General features: G+C 37.5%; 1 protein-coding gene across 1 annotated transcript; it reads right to left on the bottom strand.

Moving 5' to 3' along the window:
- Positions 1 to 222: 222 nt before the first annotated feature.
- On the bottom strand, positions 223 to 24,755 carry STK33 (serine/threonine kinase 33; the record flags this gene model as incomplete). Its single annotated transcript, XM_082283442.1, has 5 exons — positions 223 to 302; positions 4,356 to 4,407; positions 5,296 to 5,384; positions 6,404 to 6,539; positions 24,672 to 24,755. 5 exons carry the CDS (start codon positions 24,753 to 24,755, stop codon positions 223 to 225), a joined length of 441 nt encoding a protein of 146 aa, XP_082139568.1.
- Positions 24,756 to 26,434: the final 1,679 nt, after the last annotated feature.

The following is a 26,434-nucleotide window of genomic DNA, read 5'->3' as shown; positions in this document are numbered from 1 at the left end:
CCAGACTATTTAGTGGTCCATAAATCAAACACTCAAATTTTAACACTGACATCTTTTACCTCGTTTTGCATAGAAATTTTTATTGTTTACATACAAGCAGTTATAAAAGCTCACTCTTTTGTGAAGATTTAGCACACAGGCTTATTTTTTATTTCAGTGCAAAATGATAAGTACTTGTATTATAAATGGGTCTGTACATTTTATATTACTTTTACAAGCTACTTACAGCATGTACATAATGACACCTGTGCTCCAAATGTCACACTGTTGGCTGTAGTCACAGGCACTGATAACTTCATGGGCTGCCAACCAAGCAGAAAAAATAGCATTAATAATAGAGAAAAAAAAACTTTTAAATGCTTAAACACAAAGCATGAAGAATGTGCTGATGTGGTATAATTTATTCCCATATGTAAAGAGGAACCAACAGCAGATGTTTAAATGAATAATGTACAGGCCTTAACAATTCATGCTGATGTGTCCTCACTTTCATCATTTAGCTGTTAAGGGGGTGGTGACATTGTGACATTAGCTGTGTGATTAAACTTGGTACTCTTCATCTCCACAGTAAGTTATTAAAGCAGCATTCATGACACACTGACTTGAAGTACTGCAAGACATTACACAAACTTGGTTTTCTCCCAGACATAAGGGTAGCACATAAGAACACAGGGTTTTTGCAAAACACAAAGCCTCTGTTTGCTTGAACACATCAGATGATGAACAAAATCTGTGCCAAAATACTCACAGATAAAAATTTTCAAACCCACTTTTTTCAGTCCTAGATTAAAAACTCATAAATTATAATCTATTCACTACTCACTTTATATTATTTCAGTCACATATCAGAAAGATGCTGGTTTGGGGCCATCTCAGTGAGATTTTATCTGCTGCATCATGGGAGATGTGGTTGAGTTCACAGCAAGATCTATGGGTTTTATTTCCAGAACCAAAGGAGGTGACATACCTAGCACCAGTAAGGAACAAAATATAAAAACCTTCACACAATGGAAGGGGAGATTGACAGTGAATATTTTAATTGATGTTGCCCCACCAAATCAAAAAAGCCTGTTGAACTGTGATCTCAGATTTTTTTATGCCTTAGGTAGACAACAAGCTTCAAATATCTAATTATTATGACAAGGATCTTGAAAGAGTTAACTTATAGTTTGATAATACCACAACTGGTAAAACAACACTTTAAGGGAGATTCTTATCATTAATATTGTCAAACTGGCCAAATCTGCTGTAGCAACTCATTTTGATAACATTTTAAACTATCATTAATTCATGCTATTAACATACTGGGAAAGCTTACAAAATTACATACATTTATATCCTTATATACATGTCCTACCCAAAATAAAATTACCAACTCAGAAAGTTGATATTACTTTTATACCTTTTCTTTAGTACTAAACCAGTCTGATTAAATTTTGATTTTCCATTAGTCTCACACAGAACAAGGGAGGATACAAAAAATGGAAATAAGACCAAAAGGAAAACGTAAGCATAGAGGGGCAAAATCAAAAAAGAAAAAATGAGGAGCAACTAGCAAGGGATGTAACTCGAAATGAAATCATCTATAAGGAGCGGTAGGAAGACAGTCAATAAAGACATCAGTGTTGTATTCAACCAAGAATGCAAGTGATAGATGATGCTTAGAAGGCAAATGTATTTAATGTCTTCTTGCATCAATCTTAACCAAAATGTCAAGTGCAAGCAGTGGATAGTCCAATCAATATCAGTGACAATGGGGCAAGACCTCAGTCTTCTACAGAGAAGAGAAAGGTTAGCAAGTACTTGAGTTGGAAATTTTAAAATCAGCCGTAACCGATGAAATTCATTCTGGAGTATTTTAAAAATTACAAGACTTTTCAGAGCTATTAGCTCTTCAAGAACCATTAGGGGAAGGCAGACAAAATACTTGAAAACTGAAAAAGGTAATCATGGTATCTATTTGTAAGACAGTAGAAAAGCTGGCATCAAAGAATTATAAAGTAGCCCATTAATTTTAATTCCCAGGAAAATACTGGAATTAATCGGCACCTAGAAGAAAACAAAGAGGTGGGTAACAGACATTATGCACCTGTCAGGAGCAAATCTCCATGCAGCACAGGCTGACAGGCTTTGGGGTTAGAGGAAGAACATAAAATGTCACACATCTCTATTTTAGTAAGGATTTTGACAGTGTTTCCCTTAAATTATTTTGTAATCCAAATTATTGTGTTTAATTTACTAATCTAACACATTAAAATATCGCAGGAGCAATGCACAGGTCCATAAAAAATGCCTCTCAGTTGTAACTTGTTTGTTGCCAAAGTGGAAAGTTGCATCAAGGCGTGTTCTGTAGCTGTCTGTCCTCTTCAGCATAAAGAACAAGAGACCGAGAGAAGTGAAATAACAGATTGCTGACAACAGGAAGGTGCCTACCTGTTCTTCCTATCTGTGATGGATAGGGAGAGGAAATAATAGTCTGAAAACGTGAACTGCAGTTCCACCCTTTTCCTTAGCCCCACACACAGTCTCCCACCACCTCCCTTAGGTCAGCTGGAGCAATTATGTGGCTGCAGGTGAGTTAACTGAAACTTCATAATGAAAAAAGTGATTAGATCACGGCCTGGAGGTAAAAGTTTGAGCTGATTGTCAAACCGAAGGTTTGGGGCAGACAGCAGGAAAAATTTCTAGGAGGATAATGAAGCATCAGAATGGAATGCCTGGGAAGATTATGGAGTCTCCATTACTGGAGGTCTTCAAGTACACTTTACACAAATATTCATCAGAAAAGACCTCAGTATAGCTGCTTCTTCCTTTGGACGGAGAAATAAATCAAACAACTCAAAGCCCCTCGCAGTGATAATAGTCTATGTTTCTGTCATGATTAGTACATTAGAAAGTAATTTTATCCCATACAACCCCCTCACTTAAAGGGTATTTAATGTTACTAGTATTTAATAAATCAGAATGTTGGAAAGACTAATTATCTTCCCCCAAAAAAGATTTCTTTTTTGCTTCCACTTGTTATGAGCAAGCTGTGAAATTTGCTGGTATAAGCTATTGAGGAAAAGACTCCACAGAATTAAATAAATGAATGCTATATTGGATAAGGGAGTGAAGTATATTATAGCATGCAGTATAAATCAGAAAGGGTTACAAATCTTTATATTACAGAATGCAGTGTTTTCATTGCCTAAATGGACAAGGGAAAAGCCCTGAAGAGCATCTCCTTTGGGCTCATCCTCCTTACGTCGTGATTACCTGCTTTTGTGGTGTTGGGGTTTTCCCAACTTCCATTTCAGCATCAAATATTAATCAGTCCCATACACTGGGAGAGGCACATTTTTTGGATGGAAAACGTCTAAAAAAAAATTGGTTATCATTTATTCCCACTGTTTAGCTGGAGATTCCTATAGTTTTCTGCAGCACATCAGAAGTCACAAATTAGTCTATGTAATCAGAGGTCATCAGTAGAGTGATACAGAGTTAAAAGAAGTCTTACCAAAAAGGAACTACTCATCAACAGTCCATGAAGAGGACATTTCAAAGGGTGGAAAAAAATGCTGATTTTTTTTTTTAAACAAGATAGCATTTTATCCTGCATGTAAAACCTTGAGTGTAATACTTACTGGAAAAAAATTCTTCAGTATACTTTGCTATTTTATATTTGTCATATCAAAGTCTGTGAGACTTTGTGTCAGTGCCCTGATATCTTCAGATGGAGGGATGGATGGATATCAGTGGAAGGAATGTCCTGATACTGAGATGTGGCTTGAAAAAGAAGGTCTTTCTATACATATTACCAAAATTTCATCCAAGCCCCATGCCAGTGTGCACCTGTGCCATAGGGAAGAACCTCTGTTCTTTCATCAGGAGCAACCCACGCCTGAATCTGTCCCGTAATTCTGTCTGCATGTCCTGCCCAAAACCAGAAAATCATAAAGATCCAGGAAGACTTTCTCACAGGCAAAAATAGGAGAGTGTGAACCTCAGCCTGACATGTAACATCAGCTACCTCAGAGCTCTGAAAGCTCTGAAGCAGTTAAATGTTGGTTTTAGCTGGTTTTTTTATCTCACACTGTCTGATGGACCCCTCCTTTCCTGTAGCCACTTTAATTGCTGCCGGCCACACCAGCTTTGGGGTTTGGTTCTGTGTTTTCCAATCTTTCCATTAAAGTCATTTAAGAGTTATTCTCCTCTAAAATGAGAGGAACAAGCAAAGTGAGGAAAGATCTGACCTCATTCACAGGATGGAAGCTAGGAAAAATGCTCACACCTTGCAGGAGAGATGACAGAGTGCACTAGTTGCTGTTCCAAATGGATATAAAAAGCAAGGCCATGAAAAAAGAACAGCTGACCATGGTGGTTTCTATTGATGGAAGTGGTGAGTTGACTGAAAGGATGGAAAACCTGTGGAAAAGACAGAAGATTTATCAATGTCTTACATAGCTCTGGCATTTGCTGGAAGGAAGGCACAAACTGTCCCAAACTGAAGGGTACAGAGAAATCCAAAACGATGTTTATTAAAATGAGCATGAGATTATATAAAATACACAGGTCTATGAAACAGAAAACAGAGTTTTGCAGTCTGGATTTATCCCATCATAAATTACTGACTTGTCCACTTCAGTGTCTAAAATTCTTCTCAGCCTGGAGGCTTCTCTTCCAGACAGTAAATTCCTGATCCAACAATTCAGTTCTACAAGATGATACCTACATTTTAACAGTAAGTAGAATTAAAATAGCAAATTGGTGATGCATAATTAACACATGATTTATAAAGCATCAAAGACTATTTTCTTCAATAGAAAAGAAGACGTGAGCATATGGAACATTGTGTTCAGGTAGAAAATATTTATTAATATCAAAAGAATCCTATAACATACTTGTATTTCAATCAAGATACAGTCTAAATAGGCTTTTTTGCTAAATTACTAACAGATTTACTTTAAATTGAAAACATTCTTAATTTAAATATTAATTACATCTCACAGCATCTGCTGGCTTCCTGTAACTAATGGCTTGGGACTATGCAAATATAGATCTGGATGAACAAGGTATGGTTATTTTAAGGAATTTTTTTTTTTAATTGACCAAGAAATGTACTTACCATTTAAAAAAAAAAAAATCTCTCTTCAACAGTGGCTCTTAGCTTCCAAATGACTTTTTTTTTCCCTAATAACACCATTTAGCAACTCATTTCAAAACCTACTAAGAGGTATCAAAGTCAGGTCTCCCAGTAATACCTGGATATTAAAAACGGTTCTTGAAGCAGAACTGCTACAATTGTCATCTTACCTTTACATTTAATTTCACTTCATTTACTTCATTGATGTCACTGCTTTTAACTAAAATGTTTTCCAGTTTTAGATCTCTGCGAACAATACCTGCCAAGAGAGAGTAAGAAATAAAATGTTATCAGTTGCAGTGAATATATTCTGACAGAAACACTTTAAAATCTTTTGATTAATTCCTATGAGCAGTTCCTGTGCATTTTACTCTAAACTGGTGGCAGCCTAACAAAAACCATCCTCCCCACTTCTTCCAGGGAGTCATATAAGAATTTCAAATTTTGAAATCTCATTCTTCACCACAATCCTGTAAGAAAGGCAAAAGTACATACTGGTTCAGTCTTTTAAAATCAGATCATCTGACATCATCCAACAAAGAAAATAGTGTATCTTTTATATTTACCAAATTTGCACATATTTTCATACCTGAAATTCATTTTTACATATCGAACCAGTCAATTTTTGCCCTTTTGATGAGGGCATAGAAGAAACAAAGCCTTATAAAAGGTGCCATTCCATAATGCCATATAACTCTCCAGAAAAAGAGGAAATGAAGGGTTCATAGAAAGAGTATAACAAAGAGATTAACAATTGCTTTGCAAAAAACTCAAGAATTGCTAGTCTTGCACCATCTACAAAATCTAAATTTTTTGCTGGAGAGGTTAATTCTGTTGTGGACTGTGCAGGATTGCAATGGTTCCTTACAGTGGATGAAAATGCTGATGTTACTGAACCCTAAATGCAACATATGCTGTTAGGAAGTATCAGGAAGAATCCAGTTCTGCTTTTTTACCTCCTGTAATACACTATACATATAACAACTGAACTAAATTAAAGTTATAATGCAAAGCAGTTTCAAGCTAAGAAATAATAACACAGTTATTGTCATAGCTGGTGCAGAAACAGAAATAAAAGAAAATGGCAGCAGGTATTGCATCTGTGAGAAAAATAAAGTTCTAAAAAAGCATTCATGTAGTGTATTTTACTTTTTCTTTAACAGACTATTTTTATCCTATGAAATACATAATAGATAAAATATCAATCAGTAACTGTTGTTAAATGTATGAACACTCGAAATCAATGAACATAAGGGAAAGACAGAGGAATGTAATTACAGTTTTTGTGCAGACACACTATTGCTGAAGCAAGGCTTTGAATGATGTGTCCTGTCTCATTTTCTGTAAAATGCCCTTTACCACAAAGCATTTTTTTAAGTTCTCCACCCTCACACAGCTCCATTACAAGACATGTCTGCTAATATTAATAAAAGGGAGAATGTAATTATTTTGTTCTCTCTGAGTTTAGTTTCTTCTAATGTAATAACAATATATGATTAATAGCAATGCTCCAGCTGTAGTGATGACCTGGAACCCCAATGCACTTAATATTTTATGGACAGAAAGCAAAGAACAATTTACCAGCCACAAATATTGCCAGCATTGTGTTTACTACAACAATCCCTCAAGCTTTCAAAACATATGCATTTTAAAAATGGACAAAAATACTGTGATTTCAAAACAAAGGCTAAGTATGGATTTACCTTAAAGCCTCTTCCATTTAATGCATTAAAAATGACTTTTAGAAAGCCTAATTAACAACCCTTGGAAAAAAGTAAAATGCAACTTTTCAACAACTAGGAATGAAAACCGTAATACTTTAATCAAATAAGACTTCCAAACAATTCAATACCCCAAGAAAAAAATCCTGCACATGCAGCTAAAAGCAAATATTGTTTTACATAATATTGTTTTACTGTAGTATTTATAATATGTGCTGCCATTATAAAGTCCTGAAATCTTATCAGTCAGCTCAGCCACAAAACTTTAGGCAGAAATGTGCACCGTGGTATTCATGCTGACTTGTGAATAGAACACTTTTTGTTCCTTATTTTTACCTTACTTTATTGCTAAAAATCCAAATAAATGCTTAAACAAGAAACACTGTTCAATTGCATATATTCTTTGATTTGGTTACTTTGTAATCTAATATGCAAATATCTTTTCAATTATTCTTTCATGAAAGAATAAGAACCCTAAATTACATGGGTAGACAGTAGAGTTTGAGTGGTTTAAAAACTTATGCTGGTTCAGGTTTCTGCCACAGGGGCAATGACTGAGACACAAAGGAACACCTGAAAAATAAAAATAAACATCTACATAAATGCAAAGATAAATTCTGCATCTAATATGACATCTTGGTGCTCAAACACATATTGGAAACAGAGAATCATCGGACAGTAAGAAAGCTAGGAATAATTTAAAGAATATCACACATCTACATGATATTTACTCTTGTGCTGAAGTTTTTTCAATGGCTTATTTTTTGCCAGTAGCCTTGGGTTTAACTTCAGTTACCTTCATCCCAAGGCTGCTACCTTCTAGTTTCCTTCCAAATGGATGAATTTCATCAAAAAACAATCATGAAAAATACTGCAACTTCTAAAAAGTCTTAATATATTGATTAACCATTAATATAAACTAATCTAAACCTCACAATCATATGTTCAAAAGGTGTTTTTACTATCAGAGCAGCAATCTGATTTTTTCCAACAAAAATATTTACAGATTTTTCTGCTGAATATGTTTTAGTCCTCATGCATGTTTGCTGTAAGGGTTAAGATCAGCAACTCGCTGAGTTTCATGTAAGTTTTCTACTTCACTTTGAAAAGTACTAGGAGTACCAACAGTCATTGTCTGCAATTCCTCTCTTTGTTTTCCATCAAATTCCCATATGATTCCTGGAAAATTCCCCTTCTGCTTTTTAGGAGTGTCCATCCACACCCCCTTCCAGGAGGGCATTCCACTGCTTTCAAGGAACATTCTCAGCTTTCTGGGAAATTTTCCACATGCCCATAACTTCGCACAAGATTTCTGGGAATTCCCCCTTTGCTTGCTTGTGTGCTTTTGGGGAATCCACAGCCAACTTCCTAGGAATTTCAAATGTGCTGTCTAAAGCATTCATTTTGGCTGCTCTCCTCCTTTTTCTACCTTCTACTTTCTAGGTCTTACCACTTCGTTTTTCAGGAAATTTCCCCTTTCTCTGCAGGTATTTCCCCCCATGTGCTTCTTAGAAAATCTCCCTCTGTTTTCTAGGAATTCTGTCCCTACTTTCCAAGAATTTAGTAAGTGCTTCTTAGGAAATTTCCCAGTGCCTTCCCAGTTTCCCAGCTGCTTTCCATGCATTTTCCTACTGATTTCCAGGAATTTCCAGGTGCTTTCTAGGAAACTAGAGAAAGGGAGTGGATACTCAGTGTGCAAATGTTATTGGTAAATAAAACAAAAAACAAAACAAAACAAAACAACAACAACAAAAAAAAACCAAAAAACCAGAGCTACCTTCCCTGATGCCTATGGCTTGGGAATTGCAAAAACTATCTGTAGCTGAGAATGTACATGTTAAAAACTCTTCTTAATGAAGTGGCAGTTCCTGAATATAATACTGGAAAAAATCCACAACTACCCAAGAGTATTTTCCATGAGAAGAGTGTCATTTAGTCAAACTGCCTCATGCATTTTCATAAAACTGGGAGATCTAAAAGTGGATAGCGTTTAGATGCCAGTAACACATCTGGAGAGCTATGACATCTTCAATTGCCAGGGCTGACTATTCAGTATAATTTGACACTACTTTTGCAGTAGTGACCAACATCTATGGCTACACACCTTCAGCTTCCTTGCTGAGACTTTGTGTGTCCTCCTCCTACCCACATTTTCCACATAATTCACAGGGGCAAAAAATTGGCTGCATATTCAGATATCTCTAATTTAGGGTGATAGTCACTTTATATCCATGTATATGAATATAAAGACATTTATGCGTAGAAGTGCTGCTTGAAAGGGGACCCATTTAGGTTCATTTCCAATGCATTTAATTCTGAAATTTCAGTTTCAGTGTGGGGTTTTTTTTCTATTTTCTTTTCAGATGTACATGTAAAGAACTCCTACAACAAAAGCTTTTAAAGTTTATAACTGAACAATTTTAAAGAAGCCTTCGACATTAAAGAACAGATTATGATACAGGATAAATATGTCTTTATCAATGTTAACTACTGCAGGAATGATAAGAAAAGAGACTGTACATCAGTGAGTGTGAACTACAGAGAAATTAAAGTCAATCAACTTCAAATCCAGCTTCAGTCTCATTTTTTTCACCTACTATCTTTAGAACAGTATTGCCATTTACACACTTTTCTACATCTGAAGGGTACCATAATTGAAAGCCATCGAGGTACGAGTGGGTGGTAGGAAAACCAGAGAATTGCCCACCACATGCAAACTCTGACTCCTGAAACAAAAACTTCCATTTCAAAACACAATACCTTTAAAGCCTGTAAACTTAATCTAATGTGCATTAGGTTAATTACAGGTTTAATAACTCCTTTAGAGCAATTATTTCTTTGTCAGAGGTAAGAAAATACATCTACTGGAGACATTCATGCAGACAAACCTTCTGCAAGAATTGGCTCAATCTTAAGACATGATATCACAGATGAATATCACTAGAAACCATGACAACCATTTCAAAACATTATGTAATTAGTCTCATTTCTTACATTAGGTACATTGAGGTAAAAAAATACTGTTAAATGTCTTCAAAAATAAACCATTTTTAAAAGTTCACTATTTCAAGTTAATTTGTTCAACTTATCTTCTGATGAATGGATTATGTGAGGCAGTGAAATTTTGTGCTGTGGAATTCCTGGCCTACCTATTGGATGGAACTACCACCCTCTGTTTCCAGGAATTTCTTATAAACCAGTACTTTCTCTGATGGCTGAAAATAATGTCAAGTTGTCATCAGGGGCAGGAGTTGAAAAATATTCTCTGTGGAAGAGATTTTACTCTTTTCTTTAATATTTTATAGAATTCATTGGGAAAAAAAATCTTTGCTCTACTTTAGAGAAATGAGCACTGATAACTGTAGAATACGAAGAAACACCCAGTCTTGAAAACACACCTCAAAAAATACATAACAAAGAAAATTAGGTCCAATTCCAGTCTCCTTACCTCCTCTCCCCATGCTGAATCCTCTTGTCACACACCTCCAAATCACATGTGATCTTTGTGGCAACAGGGGCAAAAAAAAAAAAAAAAAAAAAGAGCATTGCTTGGTTCAAATGAAGCTGAGCACGTGGTGCATTTTATGGTCTTCCCTTCGCCGCTTTCAGACATCTGTTCAATTTTATATAGTCCGTGCCCAAATTAAATTAAAACACTGAGACTGGCAGGAATGTGTCCACTGCTCAAAGAAGTGGAATAAAACCTGAGAGATGAGGGGGCGGGTGGAACACAAAAGCCTTGTGTTCTAACTACAGCTGTCTGCCATGCTGACAAGGGACTAGATTGGCATAACACAGCATGCTGGTTTGGACAGCAGATCTGCAAAAAACAAAATACACAGACAAAAATGGTACTTCGGCTTTTTTAGCTACAGAATCGCTGGGTGCATTCAGAGATGGAAAAAGCAAACTTTTTTTCTACCAGACAGTACAGAACTATAATAGATTTTTCCTTCAAAGCAAATGGTATACAATACATTTTTAGAGGATTTCAAACTACTTCAATAAACCTGGGAAGCTGTTGATCTGGAGCATCCAGTAAAAATGAACTTTTGCTTCTAACTGGCATCATGTGAGGGCATCCTTCAGCAGTGCTGCCAAAACAAGGATAACAAAAGCAAGGATTTCTGGGTACCCTTGCAATTCCCCTGGAGAGCTGATTTGCACATGATTCCTCAAAGTCTACTTTTCTCAAACAAGAAGCTGCACAAAGAGGCTCAGAGGGAGTTAAAATGCACCAAAGAAGGAAAGCTTAGCTAAACATTTCCAGGCAAGAAGGCCAGAGCTCAGTTCCTCCACAGCAGAAAGGAGAGAAGACGCAACCCATGGAATTGTGGGAGGTTAACAAGCCTTTAACTCTTGGAATACCATCAAGATGCCCAACTTTATAAAAAAGAGACTTATTCTAGCACTGCAAATGGCTGCTGCAAGCGAGGCACTGGAAACTGCCTCCAACTGGCTCAACTCCTGCAGGACAGGGATCAGAGTGCCGAAATCTGGGGTCACCCCTCAGCAAGCACCTACTCCCCACGCTGAGGCAGCTGCTGCCCTGAGCAGTGAGAAAAGCAACACCGCTCATCTCAGGCAAACAGGGGCTTCAGTCTCTGGACACCATGAGGGTGTTGGCATTTTAGACACAGGGAGACATCAATGAGCTAAAAGAAGGATCCAAGCCGCAAGAAATTGGAAAACATTGGCTTAAGCTGAGAGCGTACAACCTGCATTCCTGCAGAAAACAAGGACCAGGTTTTCAGCTGGCATTCTGCAAAATCTCCTCTGCTCCATTGCCTCTGATGCACCTCAGAGATAATCTCAGATGTCACTTGAACATCCTAAAGCCCTTTGGTTCCATCCTAGCCCCTCATTTCTCAGATCTAGGACTTTTCTATTTGAATGACAGATGACTTATTAGAAAACAATAGTACAAAATACTTACATGGAGACAAAAACTACTTAAGAGAATGTTCTTTTCTGATAGAGTGCTTTTATCATGAGATAACTTCTAATCTCCCTCAGTAGCCTACGTTTTGCAATTTACACGAAATGTGATTAATACCCTATTTCCATATTTAAGTCTCTGACAATATTAATACTCTTAGTCCTACTATCTAAGAAATTTTTAACTGTAATATGATAAAGTTATTACAGTTCTTGATTCTCTGAAATGTACCAGGAAAAAAAAGTGATAACTAACACAAGAAAAGAGATAAGCTTAATGATATGTAGAAATCTTTTTGTTCTCTTGAAGAGGTTCTGAAAATATTAAAAAACTGCTAAAATCCTGAATTTGTTTTACATTTTACTTCTGACCAAAATTTTTGTATTAAAAACTTCTGACCCGAGTAAAGTCTTCTGTTGATAAATCAATAAACTGAAGGATATGGGTTTTTCTCTTTATATGACAATTCAAGAAAAAAGAGGAATAACTTTTTCACTAACACCTTTGTGAACCCTTTGTTTAGGCACAAGAAAATACTGCAAGTTCAAAATAAATAAATAAATCAACAAAGCAATAAATAAGGGAGAGGCTACAGCTGTTTTAACTCAGATTACTGCCAATATTTTTTTTTTAAAAAAGGATTTAAAAAATCCTTGATTTTATATTAGCTTTTGATAAAGATTTCCTATTCTTGATGCTTTAACCTCATGAGAATCATGTAGTCTTTCTCAGATCCTTGTGGGTGTCAGAACCATAGGGCAAGACACCAGGCAAAGCCAACCCCAACCCTGTGCACCTAACAGATTATTTTGCAAGGTTTTATTAATCTCTTAAACTAGAAACTATAATAACGTATTTAATTAACCAATTAAAGAATGAACAAATAATGCGGCAGACTGCCCCACAGATAGATAAAAATCTCAAACACTTCAGCAGTGAATTACCTGCTTTAACCACTAGAGGTAACTACGATAAATGCACACTTGGTACAACTAAAAGTTGTACAAGAGGAGCAAATGAATACCTGTCTCTTTTTAATATCATGTGACACAAACAGGGAAATAGAGGAGGAATTGTTATGTGACAGCTTTGGGCACCTAGAGGCATTTCTCTAACATATTTGCAGGTTTTTTCTTTTCCTTTGTGAACTGACAATGTGAGCAAAGAGCAATTTGAAGTTGTTTTCCCAACCCACAGGTATTTTTAGGTGCTTTTGACCAAAGTTAAAATGGTGAGGGATCCAAGGGGAATGTGAGCTCACATCTATATATTTAGTTGTTGCTGGTCGAGGTGGACATGCCGAGAGACATGGTGTCCATCATGGATAAAAAATGGCCACGCTGGGAGCTCCCACTTTGAACTTTCTGGTGTTGAAAGGTAGGAGCTATGTGGCCAATATATTAGAATCCAACATTCCAAATCCTCTTTTATTTAAATTCCTCCATGATTTTTAACATCTTCAATACCTGAACTTGATTAAAAAACCGAAGCAGATCAGAATGCTGGGGTTCAACCCTTACTAATTGTTCACTTCTACTTTTGGCATATCTGCTTCTAAACTGAAGCAGAAATTAAATCTTCTCTAAGCTCCTTTGGGAGCTGAGAAGCTACATCACCCTCCTGCCACAATTTTCCTTATCTGTTAAATTAAGATAAAGTCACTTATCACAATTAACCTTCTAAAATATTATTACATTGCAAACTACAGGAAGACAAGTACTGCAAGAGCTATGAATGCACACTGAGGCCTCCTCCTACAATTTTACTTATAAAAGAGCAGCACCTAGAACAGAAAAAGCCAGGGCCAGGACCTCATTGCAGCTGGCAACGTGTCATACAAAAACAACATGACAGTCTCTGCCTACACAGAGCTTACTACAAACTGCTCTACTAAAGCAGCAAATATCTTTTCATGTTATGTGGGGTCTCCCAAAATCTGACAGTGCACCATCCTTTAGAAAGCAAGGCTAGAACTAATCTTATGCTCTTGCAAAAAGTAAAGGCTCAACACAAAAGGCCTGAGATAGAAACCATATAAGTAGCTGATCCTACCAGTTAATAAATTAATACATAATGACTTGTAAGTAGTATGTTTTTACCCTCAGTTTAAATGAAAAGAATGTAATTCCCAGAAAATGAAAGATGAAATCCAAGGAAGCCTGTGAGAAAGTCTTACAAAGAAAAAGGGTTATTCCTCAAAAACTGTGGAAAATTTCTACAAAATACATATAGAATGTCTTAGAAAGCAGAGGGGAAATTACTTGAATTTACAGGAGAAAATATCTGGGCAGCACAGAGAAAACTTCCAGAAGGCAGGGAGGAATTCCTTGAAAGCACAAGGAAAATTTTTTAGAACATGCAAGGTAAATTCCTACAAAGTACAGAGCAAACATACCTACCTAGAGGGGAGATTCCTCAGAAAGCACAAAGAAAATTCACAAAACATAAGAGGTTAAATTCCTAGGAAGCAGGCATGGAGAATTACTGAACACCAGAGATATACTCCTGGAAATGAAAGAGGGAATTTCCAGAAGGCACATAGCAATTCCTGTGAATTGAGGGGAAATTATTATGATGCACCACAGGGAAAAAACACACCAAAAAAAGTGTGGGGAAATAATCCTGGAAAGTGATGAGGAAATATAAGTAGAAAGCAGAAGCTGGCATTTCCTAGATAGCACAGTGCAAATGCCTGGAAAGCTGAGAGGTGAATTCCTAGAAAGCAGGCTAGGAATTCCTAGAAAGCACATGAGCACTTTCCTAGAGATTCCCAGAGCCAGGTGTGTCCTGTGCAGCACTCCAGCCCTTTAACAGCTGCATCAGATTTCACCTGAACAGGGAGCAGAAGCACTGGAATACTGGGTCACCCCTGCCCTCAGGGACAAAACCTAACAATAACTAGGCAGTCCAAGCCAAGAGAAAACCGTGGCTTAGGTCAGACACTTCTGGAGACCTTCTCTTCTAGACCAACACATTTGCTTTTTTCTGTGGCCACTGCAATCAGAACCACAAAGGAAAGGAGGCAGAAGACAGGGGTAACCCTTCCTCACTGTGTGTTGCAGGTCCTCCAAGTCTGGACACAGCTAAAATCTTGCTTTCACATGTGCCCCAAACTGGTCCCCTTGTACTAGGAAAAAAAAAAAAAAAAAAACAAAAACCAGCTCAAAAACCTTTTTCATGCTCCTCCTTCCTTTTCCTCTTGATTTCGTTTAACATTTCTGTGTTATCCCTAAATTACACTGAGGATATATGAAAGATACGGTGGACTAGTTTATAATCAGAGATTACAGACACTGGTTACTAATTTAATCACCAGTTATGAGTAGCAGTCAGTAGCTATTAACACAGATATCTCAACACCTTCATCAATTAGCATCTTTTACTTGGAGTTTTAAAATACTGAAATGGGAGATTTTGAGACCCCAAGAAACAAAGGGACACAGGATTCCCATTAATTTTCTTTGGTCAGTAAAATAAAGGAGGAAGAAAGCACATGAGGCTCAGCATCACATTAACTAGTCTTATTATAAGAAAAAACTGAAGGGTCTGCTGTGGAGAGTTTGGCTTGCCAGTCTGAAAAGCCTCCAGAGTTAAGAAAAAGTCTTCACTAAATAGGAAACATTCACGTCTGTGCCACTGAAGACATCTGCGCTATAAAATCTGCTGTGAACAAGCTACAATTTCTGTTCTGTACAATCCTGACGCCTTAGTCCCTGTTATAAAGACAGATCTCCCATTGACAGCATCAGAGAGGGAAAAATGACTGCGGGATTAGATCCTACATTTCACTAGTCTTTATTTATGGCCACTTACCAACACCAACCACTTACCACTTCTAGAACATGTCAAATTACTCCATCCAACCACAGACTCAAATATATTCATATCAGCTTCAAACTGACTATAAAGTCAGCGTGAAGGTTCATGAATAAAGAGAAATTCTGGTGACAAGGCACAGGAATCTTAAAGCAACTCAAACTGCCTGTAAGACAAGGGAAAGTCAACCAGTGTTTGCATTTAGCACAACGACCTTGAGCCGTCAGTACAAACACACAGAGAGATACATGGCAATTTTAACAACTGGTCAGCAACAAACACTCTTTGAATTAAGAAAGCTGTCACAAAGAGATGGGAAAAGTCATCTGTACCTTTCTTTCTTTAGTGACTGCTGAAAAGCCCACAGCAGAACTGTAAATGCGATTAAATAAATGCAGATTTCAGCTACCCAAAGATGTTTATAGTAATTCCAGGGAAGTCAGTGTAGTCACACTACATTTACACCCAGGTCAGTGGGATCAGAATCAAACCCTAAGTGACTAAATCAACAGAGCACAGCATCTGCTGATACCACTGCCCAAAAAATCGCAATAAGCCTCAGGCATGCTATTATCAGATTACATGATTTCACTGTCAGGCTGAGGGGTTTGAAGAGCAACTACAAACTGTGGAGGATTTAATTTTCACAGGCAAAGGATCTCTTCTTTCAATTAAAAGGACAAGATCATGTTGTTTCTTCAAAGATAAAACTTCGTTTTATTCTTCTCTTGTAAGATGATAGATAGAAACATTCTTGCCCGGTATTTTATGAGATAAAAATGTTTTATCTGTGACTGGAATGTGAAGAACAGGAAAGCTGGATTTCTTTTAAGAAAGCCAGAGAGTGTTTGCCATGCAGAACCACCAGAGATTACAAGATTACAATTACAATTGACATAACACTGTGAAGTGTTTCTGCAAATAGCAGAAACAGTGGCCAAAAGTTTATTTAGTTCTCATTGATAATAAGATGTAAAAACAGATTCATCCTTCCAACGTCAGACTGAAGCTTGTTGTCTCAATAAAGACTAATGGGATTACAGAAATTATGGTTCACGAAAATTCTAAGTAGTAAATGGATGTGATATGGTATATACTCAGTACTTCTAGAAATCTAACAAAAATCTTTCCTTAACCCCACTGACATTAGGAATTTTTATAAGTTTTCAACGTTTTCCTATTCTGATAGCATTTTCCTTTCCTTTCTTCCACCTTCCTAACTTCCTCCCTTCACTCTGTGCATTTCAGAGTGCTGGGTTAATTGCTCTTAGTAAAGTAGACACGAAACTTCACAGCTTTCTAGATGAAACAAAAAAAATCAGCAAATATACAATCTTGAATCATTTGAAACAGTCTTTTTTAGATTACTTGCAGTTGCTAGTTAGTAAAATTTAGCAAATCAGAGGTCAAGTTTGTAGTTCTTGGCAAAATGAAACCCACAAGCACAGACAAAAGGGGACATCATTTTTCACAGCTCTGATTCAAGATTTCTGGCTGCCTTTCTGCACTCACAGTTGTCCTACTCCTAGCTTGGCAGAAATACAGGGTGAATGTTCACACTCACCAAGTGCCAAGGCAGCCTGCAATGCTTAAAAACCAGAACTGGCAGTCTTGTCAGCAAAAGGAATTTATTCTGACTTCACCAAAACTGGACCAGCCACTAAGACCCAATTCAGTAGCCACCACCAACCACTGCATTTGCAACTCTCGGAGAAGGATCCCAAACATGCAGCTAAGCCCCAGGGCCAGGAAACAGCTAAGGAAACACGTGGGAAAAGCTTGGTGTTTGGCAGCCTAGAACAGGCAAACAGTTCAGACAAGAAATATGCAATTAATGGTTGCCTGCTGGGTTGTGCTTTACATTCCTTCTTGTTCTCAGGAACTAGAATGTCCAACCTGAAACTGTGACTGAAGATCTCTGAGTGCTGACACCCACATCCCAGGCCATTCTCTTTGACATCGTGGCATTCATATAATCTGTTAGGCAGCTGTACTGGTTTGGCACAGCCTGGTTTTAGGTAGCAGGGAGGCCACAAAGATGGATCCTGTGAGGAAGCTGCTGGAAGTTTCCACCATGTCCGGCAGAGCCAATGGCTGATGGCTCTGAAGATGGACCTGCTGCTGGCCAGAACTGGGCCAATGAGAGAGGTTGGTAACACCTCTGCAATGACATGTTTAAGAAGAAAATCAAAACAAAGTCACACAGTTTTGCCTTCTAGTCAGAGAAGAGGAGGTGGTGAGAACATGTGAGGAAAGCAACATGGGACACCACGGTCAGTGGAGAAGGAGGGCAAGGAGGTGCTCCAGGTGCCGGAGCCGAGGTGCCTCTGCAGGCCGTGGTGCCGACCATGGTGAAGCAGCTGTGCCCCTGCAGCCCATGGCGATCCACGGGGGATGCAGAGATCCACCTGCAGCCCGTGGGGGAGGTGGTGCCCGTGCCAGAGCAGGCGGATGCCTGGAGGAGGCTGTGTTCCAGTGGAAGACCCGGTGGGGAGAGAGGGCCCCGCTTCCAGGCTGGAGCAGCCTGTCCTTGGGGCCCTGCACCCCGGGGAAGAGACCCACGGCGCAGCAGTTTAGGGAGGGCTGTGTGCCCGTGGGAGCGACTCACACTGCAGCAGGGGTGGGGCTGCTGCTGCTGCTGCTGCTGCTGAGAGTGGGCCCACGTGGGAGAGGTTCGTGGAGAACTGTCTCCTGTGGGAGGGACCCCACAGGCTCACAGGGGAAGGAAGGACTCCTCTCCCGGAGCAGCGGAAGAAAATCTCGGTGCTGAACTGACCAAACCCCCATGCCCTGTCTCCCTGCGCTGTCGGGGGGAAGGAGGGTGGGGCTGGGGGAAGGAAAGGTGTGTTTGAGGGTTTATTTTACTTCTCATTATCCTCCTCTGATCCTGTTAGCAATACATGCACTTTGTACTTCTAAGTTGAGCCTGTTTTGCCCTTGAAGTGTTTTGTCCTGGTCCTTATGAACTCATGAAGCCTTCATTAATATTTTTTCCTGTTCCCTCCTCTGCCCAGCTGTGGCAGGGGAGGGTGAGTGAGCAGCTCTCGTGGGTACCTGGCATCGGGCCAGTGTCACACCACGACAGCAGGTATCAGCACACAGGCCTGTAAAAAGGATGCTCCATTCAATAACATTTTGGGGTTATCAGCAAAATAATTAAAATCTTCAACTAAGGCAACCTACACAAAGTTTTTACAGTATATAGTAACAATCAGTGTTGTAGGCAGTTACAGAAAACCCTGCGATTACCACCTTTTTGGTGTATATGAATAAAATGTGATTTTTACACCAAAAAAAAAACCCCAAACCACCAAAACTTGGGGTAACCATTGAGATACACACGAAATATACAAATACACACATTAATATATATAATTTCACATCCAGCACAAGAGCTGTTACAGTTCAATTACATATGGTTCCTTCTTTTTTTGGGATTTTTCAGCATTGATATATTTTGCCTCTGTCATACTGCATAGCCATGGGAGTGCTCAAGGATTATCTTAGAGAGGATGAAATATCAGAAGCCATTGCTGTAATTTATTAGGTCCAGTTCTAACATCTCATGGAGCTGGGCATACCACTAGCTGCTGATAATTTTCATTTCCTTGTATTTAAAGCTGCTGAAAGAATGTATCACTTTTATTAATAAGAAAACAAATTTCTCCCCTAACTTTCTCTACAAGATTTTTTAAAAATAATTTTTCTTTTTTTCCCCTCACCAAGTAAGTTTAGCTCTGAAATTCTCTTTCATCTCCTGAGATGTGATCCTACATCTGCTCTGCAGGTAGAAATTTATTTGAAGTAAACCACAACATAAGAGACAAATCCCTAGGTTCAAATCACTGGAAATGCCTTTGCCTAAAAAAGTCAAATGCAAAGAAAGACCTTCATACAAGAAATATGGGTGACTGCATGTACACATAATTTCATTGGAAAATGCACCGAAAAAATGCAATTTTTATCACCTATTTCAATATATTATTTGATGCATATCTTTATGTTGCTATACATTAAAAAAAATACAAAATCCTAAATTACTTTTTTATCTTTCATTTTGTTCAAATGTTTCACAACTTAAGCCTACCGTATTACAAGTCTCTTCAGGAGACTTAAATAGTATTAAAATACTGTCTTCAATTTGAAGGGCAAAATACCTGGAAAATTAAGGTCACATAATGTTTCAGAACCTAATGGAGTATGGATTTCTGCTTGGAGTACTTCAACCAGAAACCTCAGTAATCTTAAATCTGTCTCTGCTAGACATAATAAGTTTTAAAAGTTTGAATGAATTTCAGGGTATATTTTGTATACCCTGTAATTTCTGAGCAGGGCACAAAGCAGTAAGTTCAGAATACTCAGGTGCCATAGAAGAGAAAAATCATTCAAATCAAAAGCACTCTTACAGGATGTTAGAAATAGCTGCAGTAATAGATTTTGAAGCAGTAAATATGATGTTAATTTCTTGCACTATTGTTTAAATATACATAAACACCACTGTCATAATAGGGCATGGGGTTATTAAAACTTGGCATGCTTGAAAGGTGTGCACCACCACACACAAAAAATAATCTGCATCTGGCACTTATTGCTTGACTTCTTGGGTGATTCTTGTGTCAGTGATTATTTCCTAAGGGTGACCAAGGCAGATAACTCAGAGCGTAACAGAGAACAGCCTAAAGCCTCTTCAGGCTAGGAATATTTTTCCGTATGCTGTAATGGATTTTTGTTTTAATACCTGACCTCTTATGGTCAACATCAGCCAAGAAAAGCCACCACACTACTATTCAGCCCCCAGGAGACCCCAAAGACAGCAGGGCTTACAGGGAAGACTCTGTGCTACTGCAACCTCCCACTGTCTTCTCAGCAGCTCATGGGGACAGCATGTGAGCAAGCAGCAGATTTCAGAGCTGTGACTGGGTATCAGGAATTCCTCTACCATTCCAGCTACCAAATCAAAGGTCTAACTCTATCTCTTGGCTAGAAGTAAAACCATGCCTTTATAAAATAATCTTTGATGCCAGATGTGGAGAAATTAGTTAGCAGCCATGACTTCTCAGCTGCACAGCAGAGGCCCCACCTGCATTACTCCAATTGTCCATACAAAAGGGAGAAGACAGGAGTTGCCTTTGCCTGATCTGAACCAAATTTAGTCATGGAAAAGGAGAATCCTGGCGAGGTATTTACCTAGGTTACATCAACAATCCTCCTGAAACCTGCAGACAAACCAGGAAGAAATAAATCCAAAGCCAAAGGAACACAATGTTGGTCATAGTACCTTAAATAAGACACTCACAAAGTTCAGCAACCTGGTTACCTGTAGATACCTGTGTACACATGATACTTTTTACATGGAGTCCAGTCTTAGGTATAAAATCTCTAAGATAAAAGAAAAAACCCAAACTAGTACCCTTTGAAAGAGTGCTAGCAATAAGACCTCATTTGTAGACTGTAAGATGAAAAAATAATATCAAAACACTGCAGCCTTTTCCCAGGAAATATGTGGTTGGCTTCCATAACAACCTGACACCAGTCTTGGTAGAGCCCACATTAGCTTCTCTCTTGCCTCACCTGAGGTCACATGTAGACATATGAACACTTTTTAAAAACTCCTAACACTGAGAAGTGTTCCTCACACCAGTATCACATCAAAGATTCATGATGCCACAAACAAGCTTCAGTGATCCTGAAGAGTTTGTAAGATTCTTGTGCAAGAAACCGGGGCTGCACAGCAAACGTGGATTTTCCAAAGCAAAATCCAAAATGAATGAATATCTGAAAATCTAGACAAGAATAGAGGTATTAGTACCATTTCTCTCAATTTTGTTCCCCATATAGAGCAGCTTGAGAGGCCATTACCACCTAATGAGTCAAAAAACACTGAAATAATATCCTAAAAATCCAGAGCACTTCTATATAAACCTGCCCAAGGCAAAGGTGATTCAAAACCATAGCACCAAGGCTACAGACACCCAGTGTTTCATTGACTGCTGTAAGAAATCCATGATGTGCAGTTAAGGGTGACTAATTAATACATGTAATGTATAATACATGTTAATTTTGGTATGTAGTGAGAATTCCAGCACAGGAAGCTGAATGCATCACCATGCTGTTTTCATACAGGGAATATCTACAAAATCTTTTTTTTTATTGTTTGTTTTTTTGTTACCCAATCAGGTTAGGATGACAGCATTAAAATTGTGCTTTAATACACTAGGAACAATACACTGAATTTGATGCCAAAATCATGTGGTGATTACAAGCATGATTTTTAGCAATCAGTTAACAACTACACCAGAATGATTCAAGTGCAGTTACTTAGAGACATCGTAAAAAAATCACGAACTTAAAATCCAAAAGTAACTCTAAATGTTTAAGAAAGCATAAACTCAATTTCCAACAGCCAGTCACAAATGCATAGAATCTATTTGTTAAACATTTTGAATCATCTACTGCATCATTTAGTTCACCCACAAGGTGGCATCTTTATTCTACATTTCCTTTTTTAATAGCCTAGAGAAGATCAACCTATCCTTTATAAAAGGTGCTGTGACCTCAGATGAAAAGTGGAGGCCACTGTACAAAGACTTGTTACAATTCATATTCAGAAATCATCAATATTTCTTCCTTTCAGATCCAACATTTACTGATCTTACCATTGAGATGGGAATCAATTTGGAGTCATGGCATCCAGCCCAACACTTTTCCCATAGTAAATATAAAAGAGAAAGTGCTTTAGACATGATTGCAGGAAAATCTCTTGGTATTCTGCGTACTGATACTTGGTATTCTCAGTATTAAAGCTTTCATAATGAAAGCTCTATGACATGTATAAAGCTGGCTTAAACATGTAAAGCCAGCCTTAAACCTGTCTGATACCAATCAAAACAGCTCAGTCACTCAGTACTTACCCACAAAAATCTGAATTTTAAAAGCTATCTACGGTTTATCACTAAAAAATTAAATGAGGCATCAGCTAAACACGGGCCTGCCAAAGAAAAAGCATTCTATTCTGCATGAAGTTACATAGATAAACAGCTATATCATTATGTATTTTAAATTAATTCTAAAATTGCAAGTAATTGCAGATTTCACTGTGTCTGTGAAAATGCACCCAAGGTCACACTAATTAAAAATTAATTTTCTATGTGACAGCAAGGCAGATTTTGATGCAAAGTCACAAATCAGGTAATTATTTTAAGAAGAAAAAGGTGAGCAATTAAACAGGCCTTTCTCCCTAAAAGTTGTTAACCCTGCTGTCTTGTTTTCAGTGCTGTTCTTTTGTGTTTGGTTTTCTGCCACAATAAAATGTATGTATTCCTTAATTCCATACTTTGTTATCATGAACTGGGAAGGTACCAATTTCTCTCTTACATTAAATAGAAAAGTTCCCAGGAACACACATGGCTGAGTGCACACAAACACATGCTCAGCTATTTACATTATGCAAAAATCTCAAAATAACATCTATAATCTCAAAGATTGGCAAGGTGGAAAAGGGTACAGAAAACTGTTCCTAGGATCTCCCAGAGTATATCACATTTGTGCATTTTACTTAAGATATTCCTTGAAAATGAAAACTCAGTGGTACTAAATTAAATGTCATTCATTTTTACTGCCATCAACATGCAGTTTGAACAGTCGTAAAATGCAGAAATCTATCAAAATTTAAGAATACAAACAGGGGCATGGGAATTATGTGCACTGTTGTAAGATAGTTATTTACTGAAGAGAAATGTCAAGAGTAAAAGTTAATTCTTACTGTTACTTTACTTTTCCCATCCAATACAACTGTCTATATTCCTCCTTAAAGGTTGCCTGCCATCACATTTAATGCACTTGTTCCAAACTTCTTCAACTGGAAGACCCCTAAAGGTTTTTCACTTATAACACAAGCTATTGCAGAATTTTTGCACAGACTGCTGTACACAGAATATGAAACTGTTTCTGCAGTTAAAAAAACTAATATAAGTGAAATAAGATATACCAGTAAAAATCACCCTCTTACATAAATATTTATCTTAGTAGGCATTGGGATGTGTCAATGGAATAGCCTCCAATAAAATTTATGTACCTGTTGTGATGGTTTATTAAAGACTTCTTCTAATATAAGTTCCTACCTTCCCTCTAAACTTCTGGCTTGGCACACAGTACACAAAAAGAGAAATCATCTAAAAAACACAACCCTGTAACCTTTCTATACCTACACACTAAAAACATGAGAAACTAGACAAGACTTTTCTGCCTTGGGTAAGGAAGCAGACGAAAACATGTTTCAGTGCAAAGCAGCCAACAAACAAGAAAACAACAAAATAAAAGTATCCCACAAATAAAAAGTCCTTTTGGTTGGTTTTCTGGTGGGTACAGGAGCATGAAAAAATTAGCAGCTGTACTGTAACCTCATAAATAATAACTTTAGTCTGAGTTTATAATTGATTATTTTAGGAAAATTTAGGAAAATGAAATCAGTATCTGCCAAATTTATGAGCTGGACTAAAATGAGGGCAGAAGAAACTAGAGTTTTGTTATGTGTGCATTTGCCCCATGTGTCTAGCCATGGTCAACAGAGAGGGGTTATTTGAAAGAAGGACCTCTATTGAATTTATTTTTCTTAACTACACACAGGAGTTCAGTTCCTGAAGTATTTTAAGGTGGACTTGAAACCCTTCTGCTAGTATAAAAGAAGGTGAGGGTTGCAATGTGATGTATCAAGCTCCTACAAATCAAGCAAAGATAATGAAGGCCTTTCAAAGCTGAAGGAAAGGTCTTTTTGCCTCAGAGATACACAAGTGTAGTAAAGAGTCAATCAAGGCAATGATCTGGCTTGAAAACTGATCTATTTTAAATAGGAGTGTAACAAAATATTCTATATTTCACCAATAACACCAAACCTGAGTAGAGACAATAGTCCCCTCACCCCTTCATTGGAGCTTCTACCTGGCACAATCTGAATGATCAAGTCTAATTCCATGCAATGCAGGCAGCCACACAAAGGATGCTTACTTTGAAAAAATCCACTGAACAATTTATTTAAAATATATTAAATATTCTATATGTGCTGTTTCAATACCATTTCTGCATTTGGTATAGTGCCCAGAGCTCTGAGAGCAGGTGTCCCCAATTTCAGTGATGGATCCAATGTGGATCCATCCATCCTGGATGCACTTCTGAGTATTAATGCATAACAGCATCATTTGTTAGCTGTTGCTAATTAGTACCTCTAATGAAAAATGCTAGGCACAAAATAGGCTGCTTCTCCAGGTGAAGACATTTCATTGTCTAGAGAAATTAAGTGGTGTACAAAACCTATAGTTTTCCTCCCAGCTGTATTAAGTATTAGGCTATCAGGAATACTTTTCCCATACCAAAGGAAAAAAATTATTTTTTCCTTCCTATCAAATTGAAAGCACATACAAATTCCCATTTCTGTTTTGTTGAAGTATTCAAAAAAAACCCCACTTCTTTTCTGACAATTATTTCTCATGCAAGGAATGGAGATCAGAAGACTATGCATGCCTCATGGACCAAAGATAACCTAGAAAAAAATTGGTTTAGAAGCCTTACAGCTTATGTAAATAAGTATAATGTATTTTCAAGGTAACAATAACCATGTACTATAAAAATTATAGAATGATAGAAGAGGTTTCTACTTTTCCCTCCCCTCAATACTGTCCAACAACACATGAAGCATATACCTTGATAAGAACTATATTCAAGAACCATAAAAAATGTTAGTTTTCAATTCACCTATCTGTTCATGTCTAAAGAGATCACAAATATTCTCAACAGCACTTTTAATAAATAACCACCTTATTTTTATAAAGAAATATGTCCTTTTTTTCTTAAGTAAGATGGCCTTGCTAAGTAGATACAAAAATAATTATTTAGAGGACAGGTTTGCTGTGGAGGAGCAGCAAATGTTCTTTCAAAAAATGGTTCTACATGCAGAGAGTCTAAATTTCATGCCATGTGATGTTCTAATAAAGCATATCTACAAAATACAGAAATGTTCTTCCATTCCTGAGCCAATGGGGAGCAAAGAAAAACTCTTTGAACGCTCAGCTAAAATTTTAGGATAGAAGAAACAAGATATGCAGGTGGGCATATTAAATGTCACACTATGTTACTGCAGTTTTATAAGAATATTCATTTTTTAAATATTTAATTTTTATTTTTTTTCTTTTCACTTCAGTATTAATCACCACCGCACCTGACCAGTGTCAGGCACTGCTTCAACAATCTTCTTATGAGATAAGAAGTTAAAAGCATTTGGTACATGGCAAGCTAGTGGACAGAAAAATAAAATGAACCTGGTCTTACTTCACCAAATTTAGGGAGTTTATTATAATTCCATGAAGTGAAATCGTTCTCCAATGCAAACAGTTCAAACTCTACCACCATTAACAGGTATCACAGTCATCCATGACGAGATTAAATTTCAAGCACTCTCTCACAGAAATCTATGATCCTCTCCAAAATACAGTGATGTGGATGAACACATTTCAAATCTGACATGACAGAACTTACAGACAACTTACAAATAATGGAAATCTCTTGGATTTGAGAGATCATGTTTTCTCAGGCATTCCAAGAAAGATAATTTATACCTTGTGATGGTTCAGCAAAAAGAAATAAAAAGCCCAGGCAAAAGGTACGGGACCTGATCCTTCTTCTAGACCAAGTGATCAAGATTTATTTACTTGAATATGCATTAAAATACAAAATTATGAAATATTAAAATCCTAAAGTTACTGGTATTTCGTGTGCCTCTTTTGTAGCTCAGTTTATATGTTCAGCACAAAGAAACCTCAATTTAGGTTGGCATGTGAGCGC

Source organism: Coloeus monedula (assembly GCF_965178545.1).
Source record: "Coloeus monedula genome assembly, chromosome: 6".
NCBI classification, from domain to species: Eukaryota; Metazoa; Chordata; class Aves; order Passeriformes; family Corvidae; genus Coloeus; species Coloeus monedula.
Note: the sequence above shows the minus strand (reverse complement) of the source record. Positions and strands in the feature narration are given on the sequence as shown.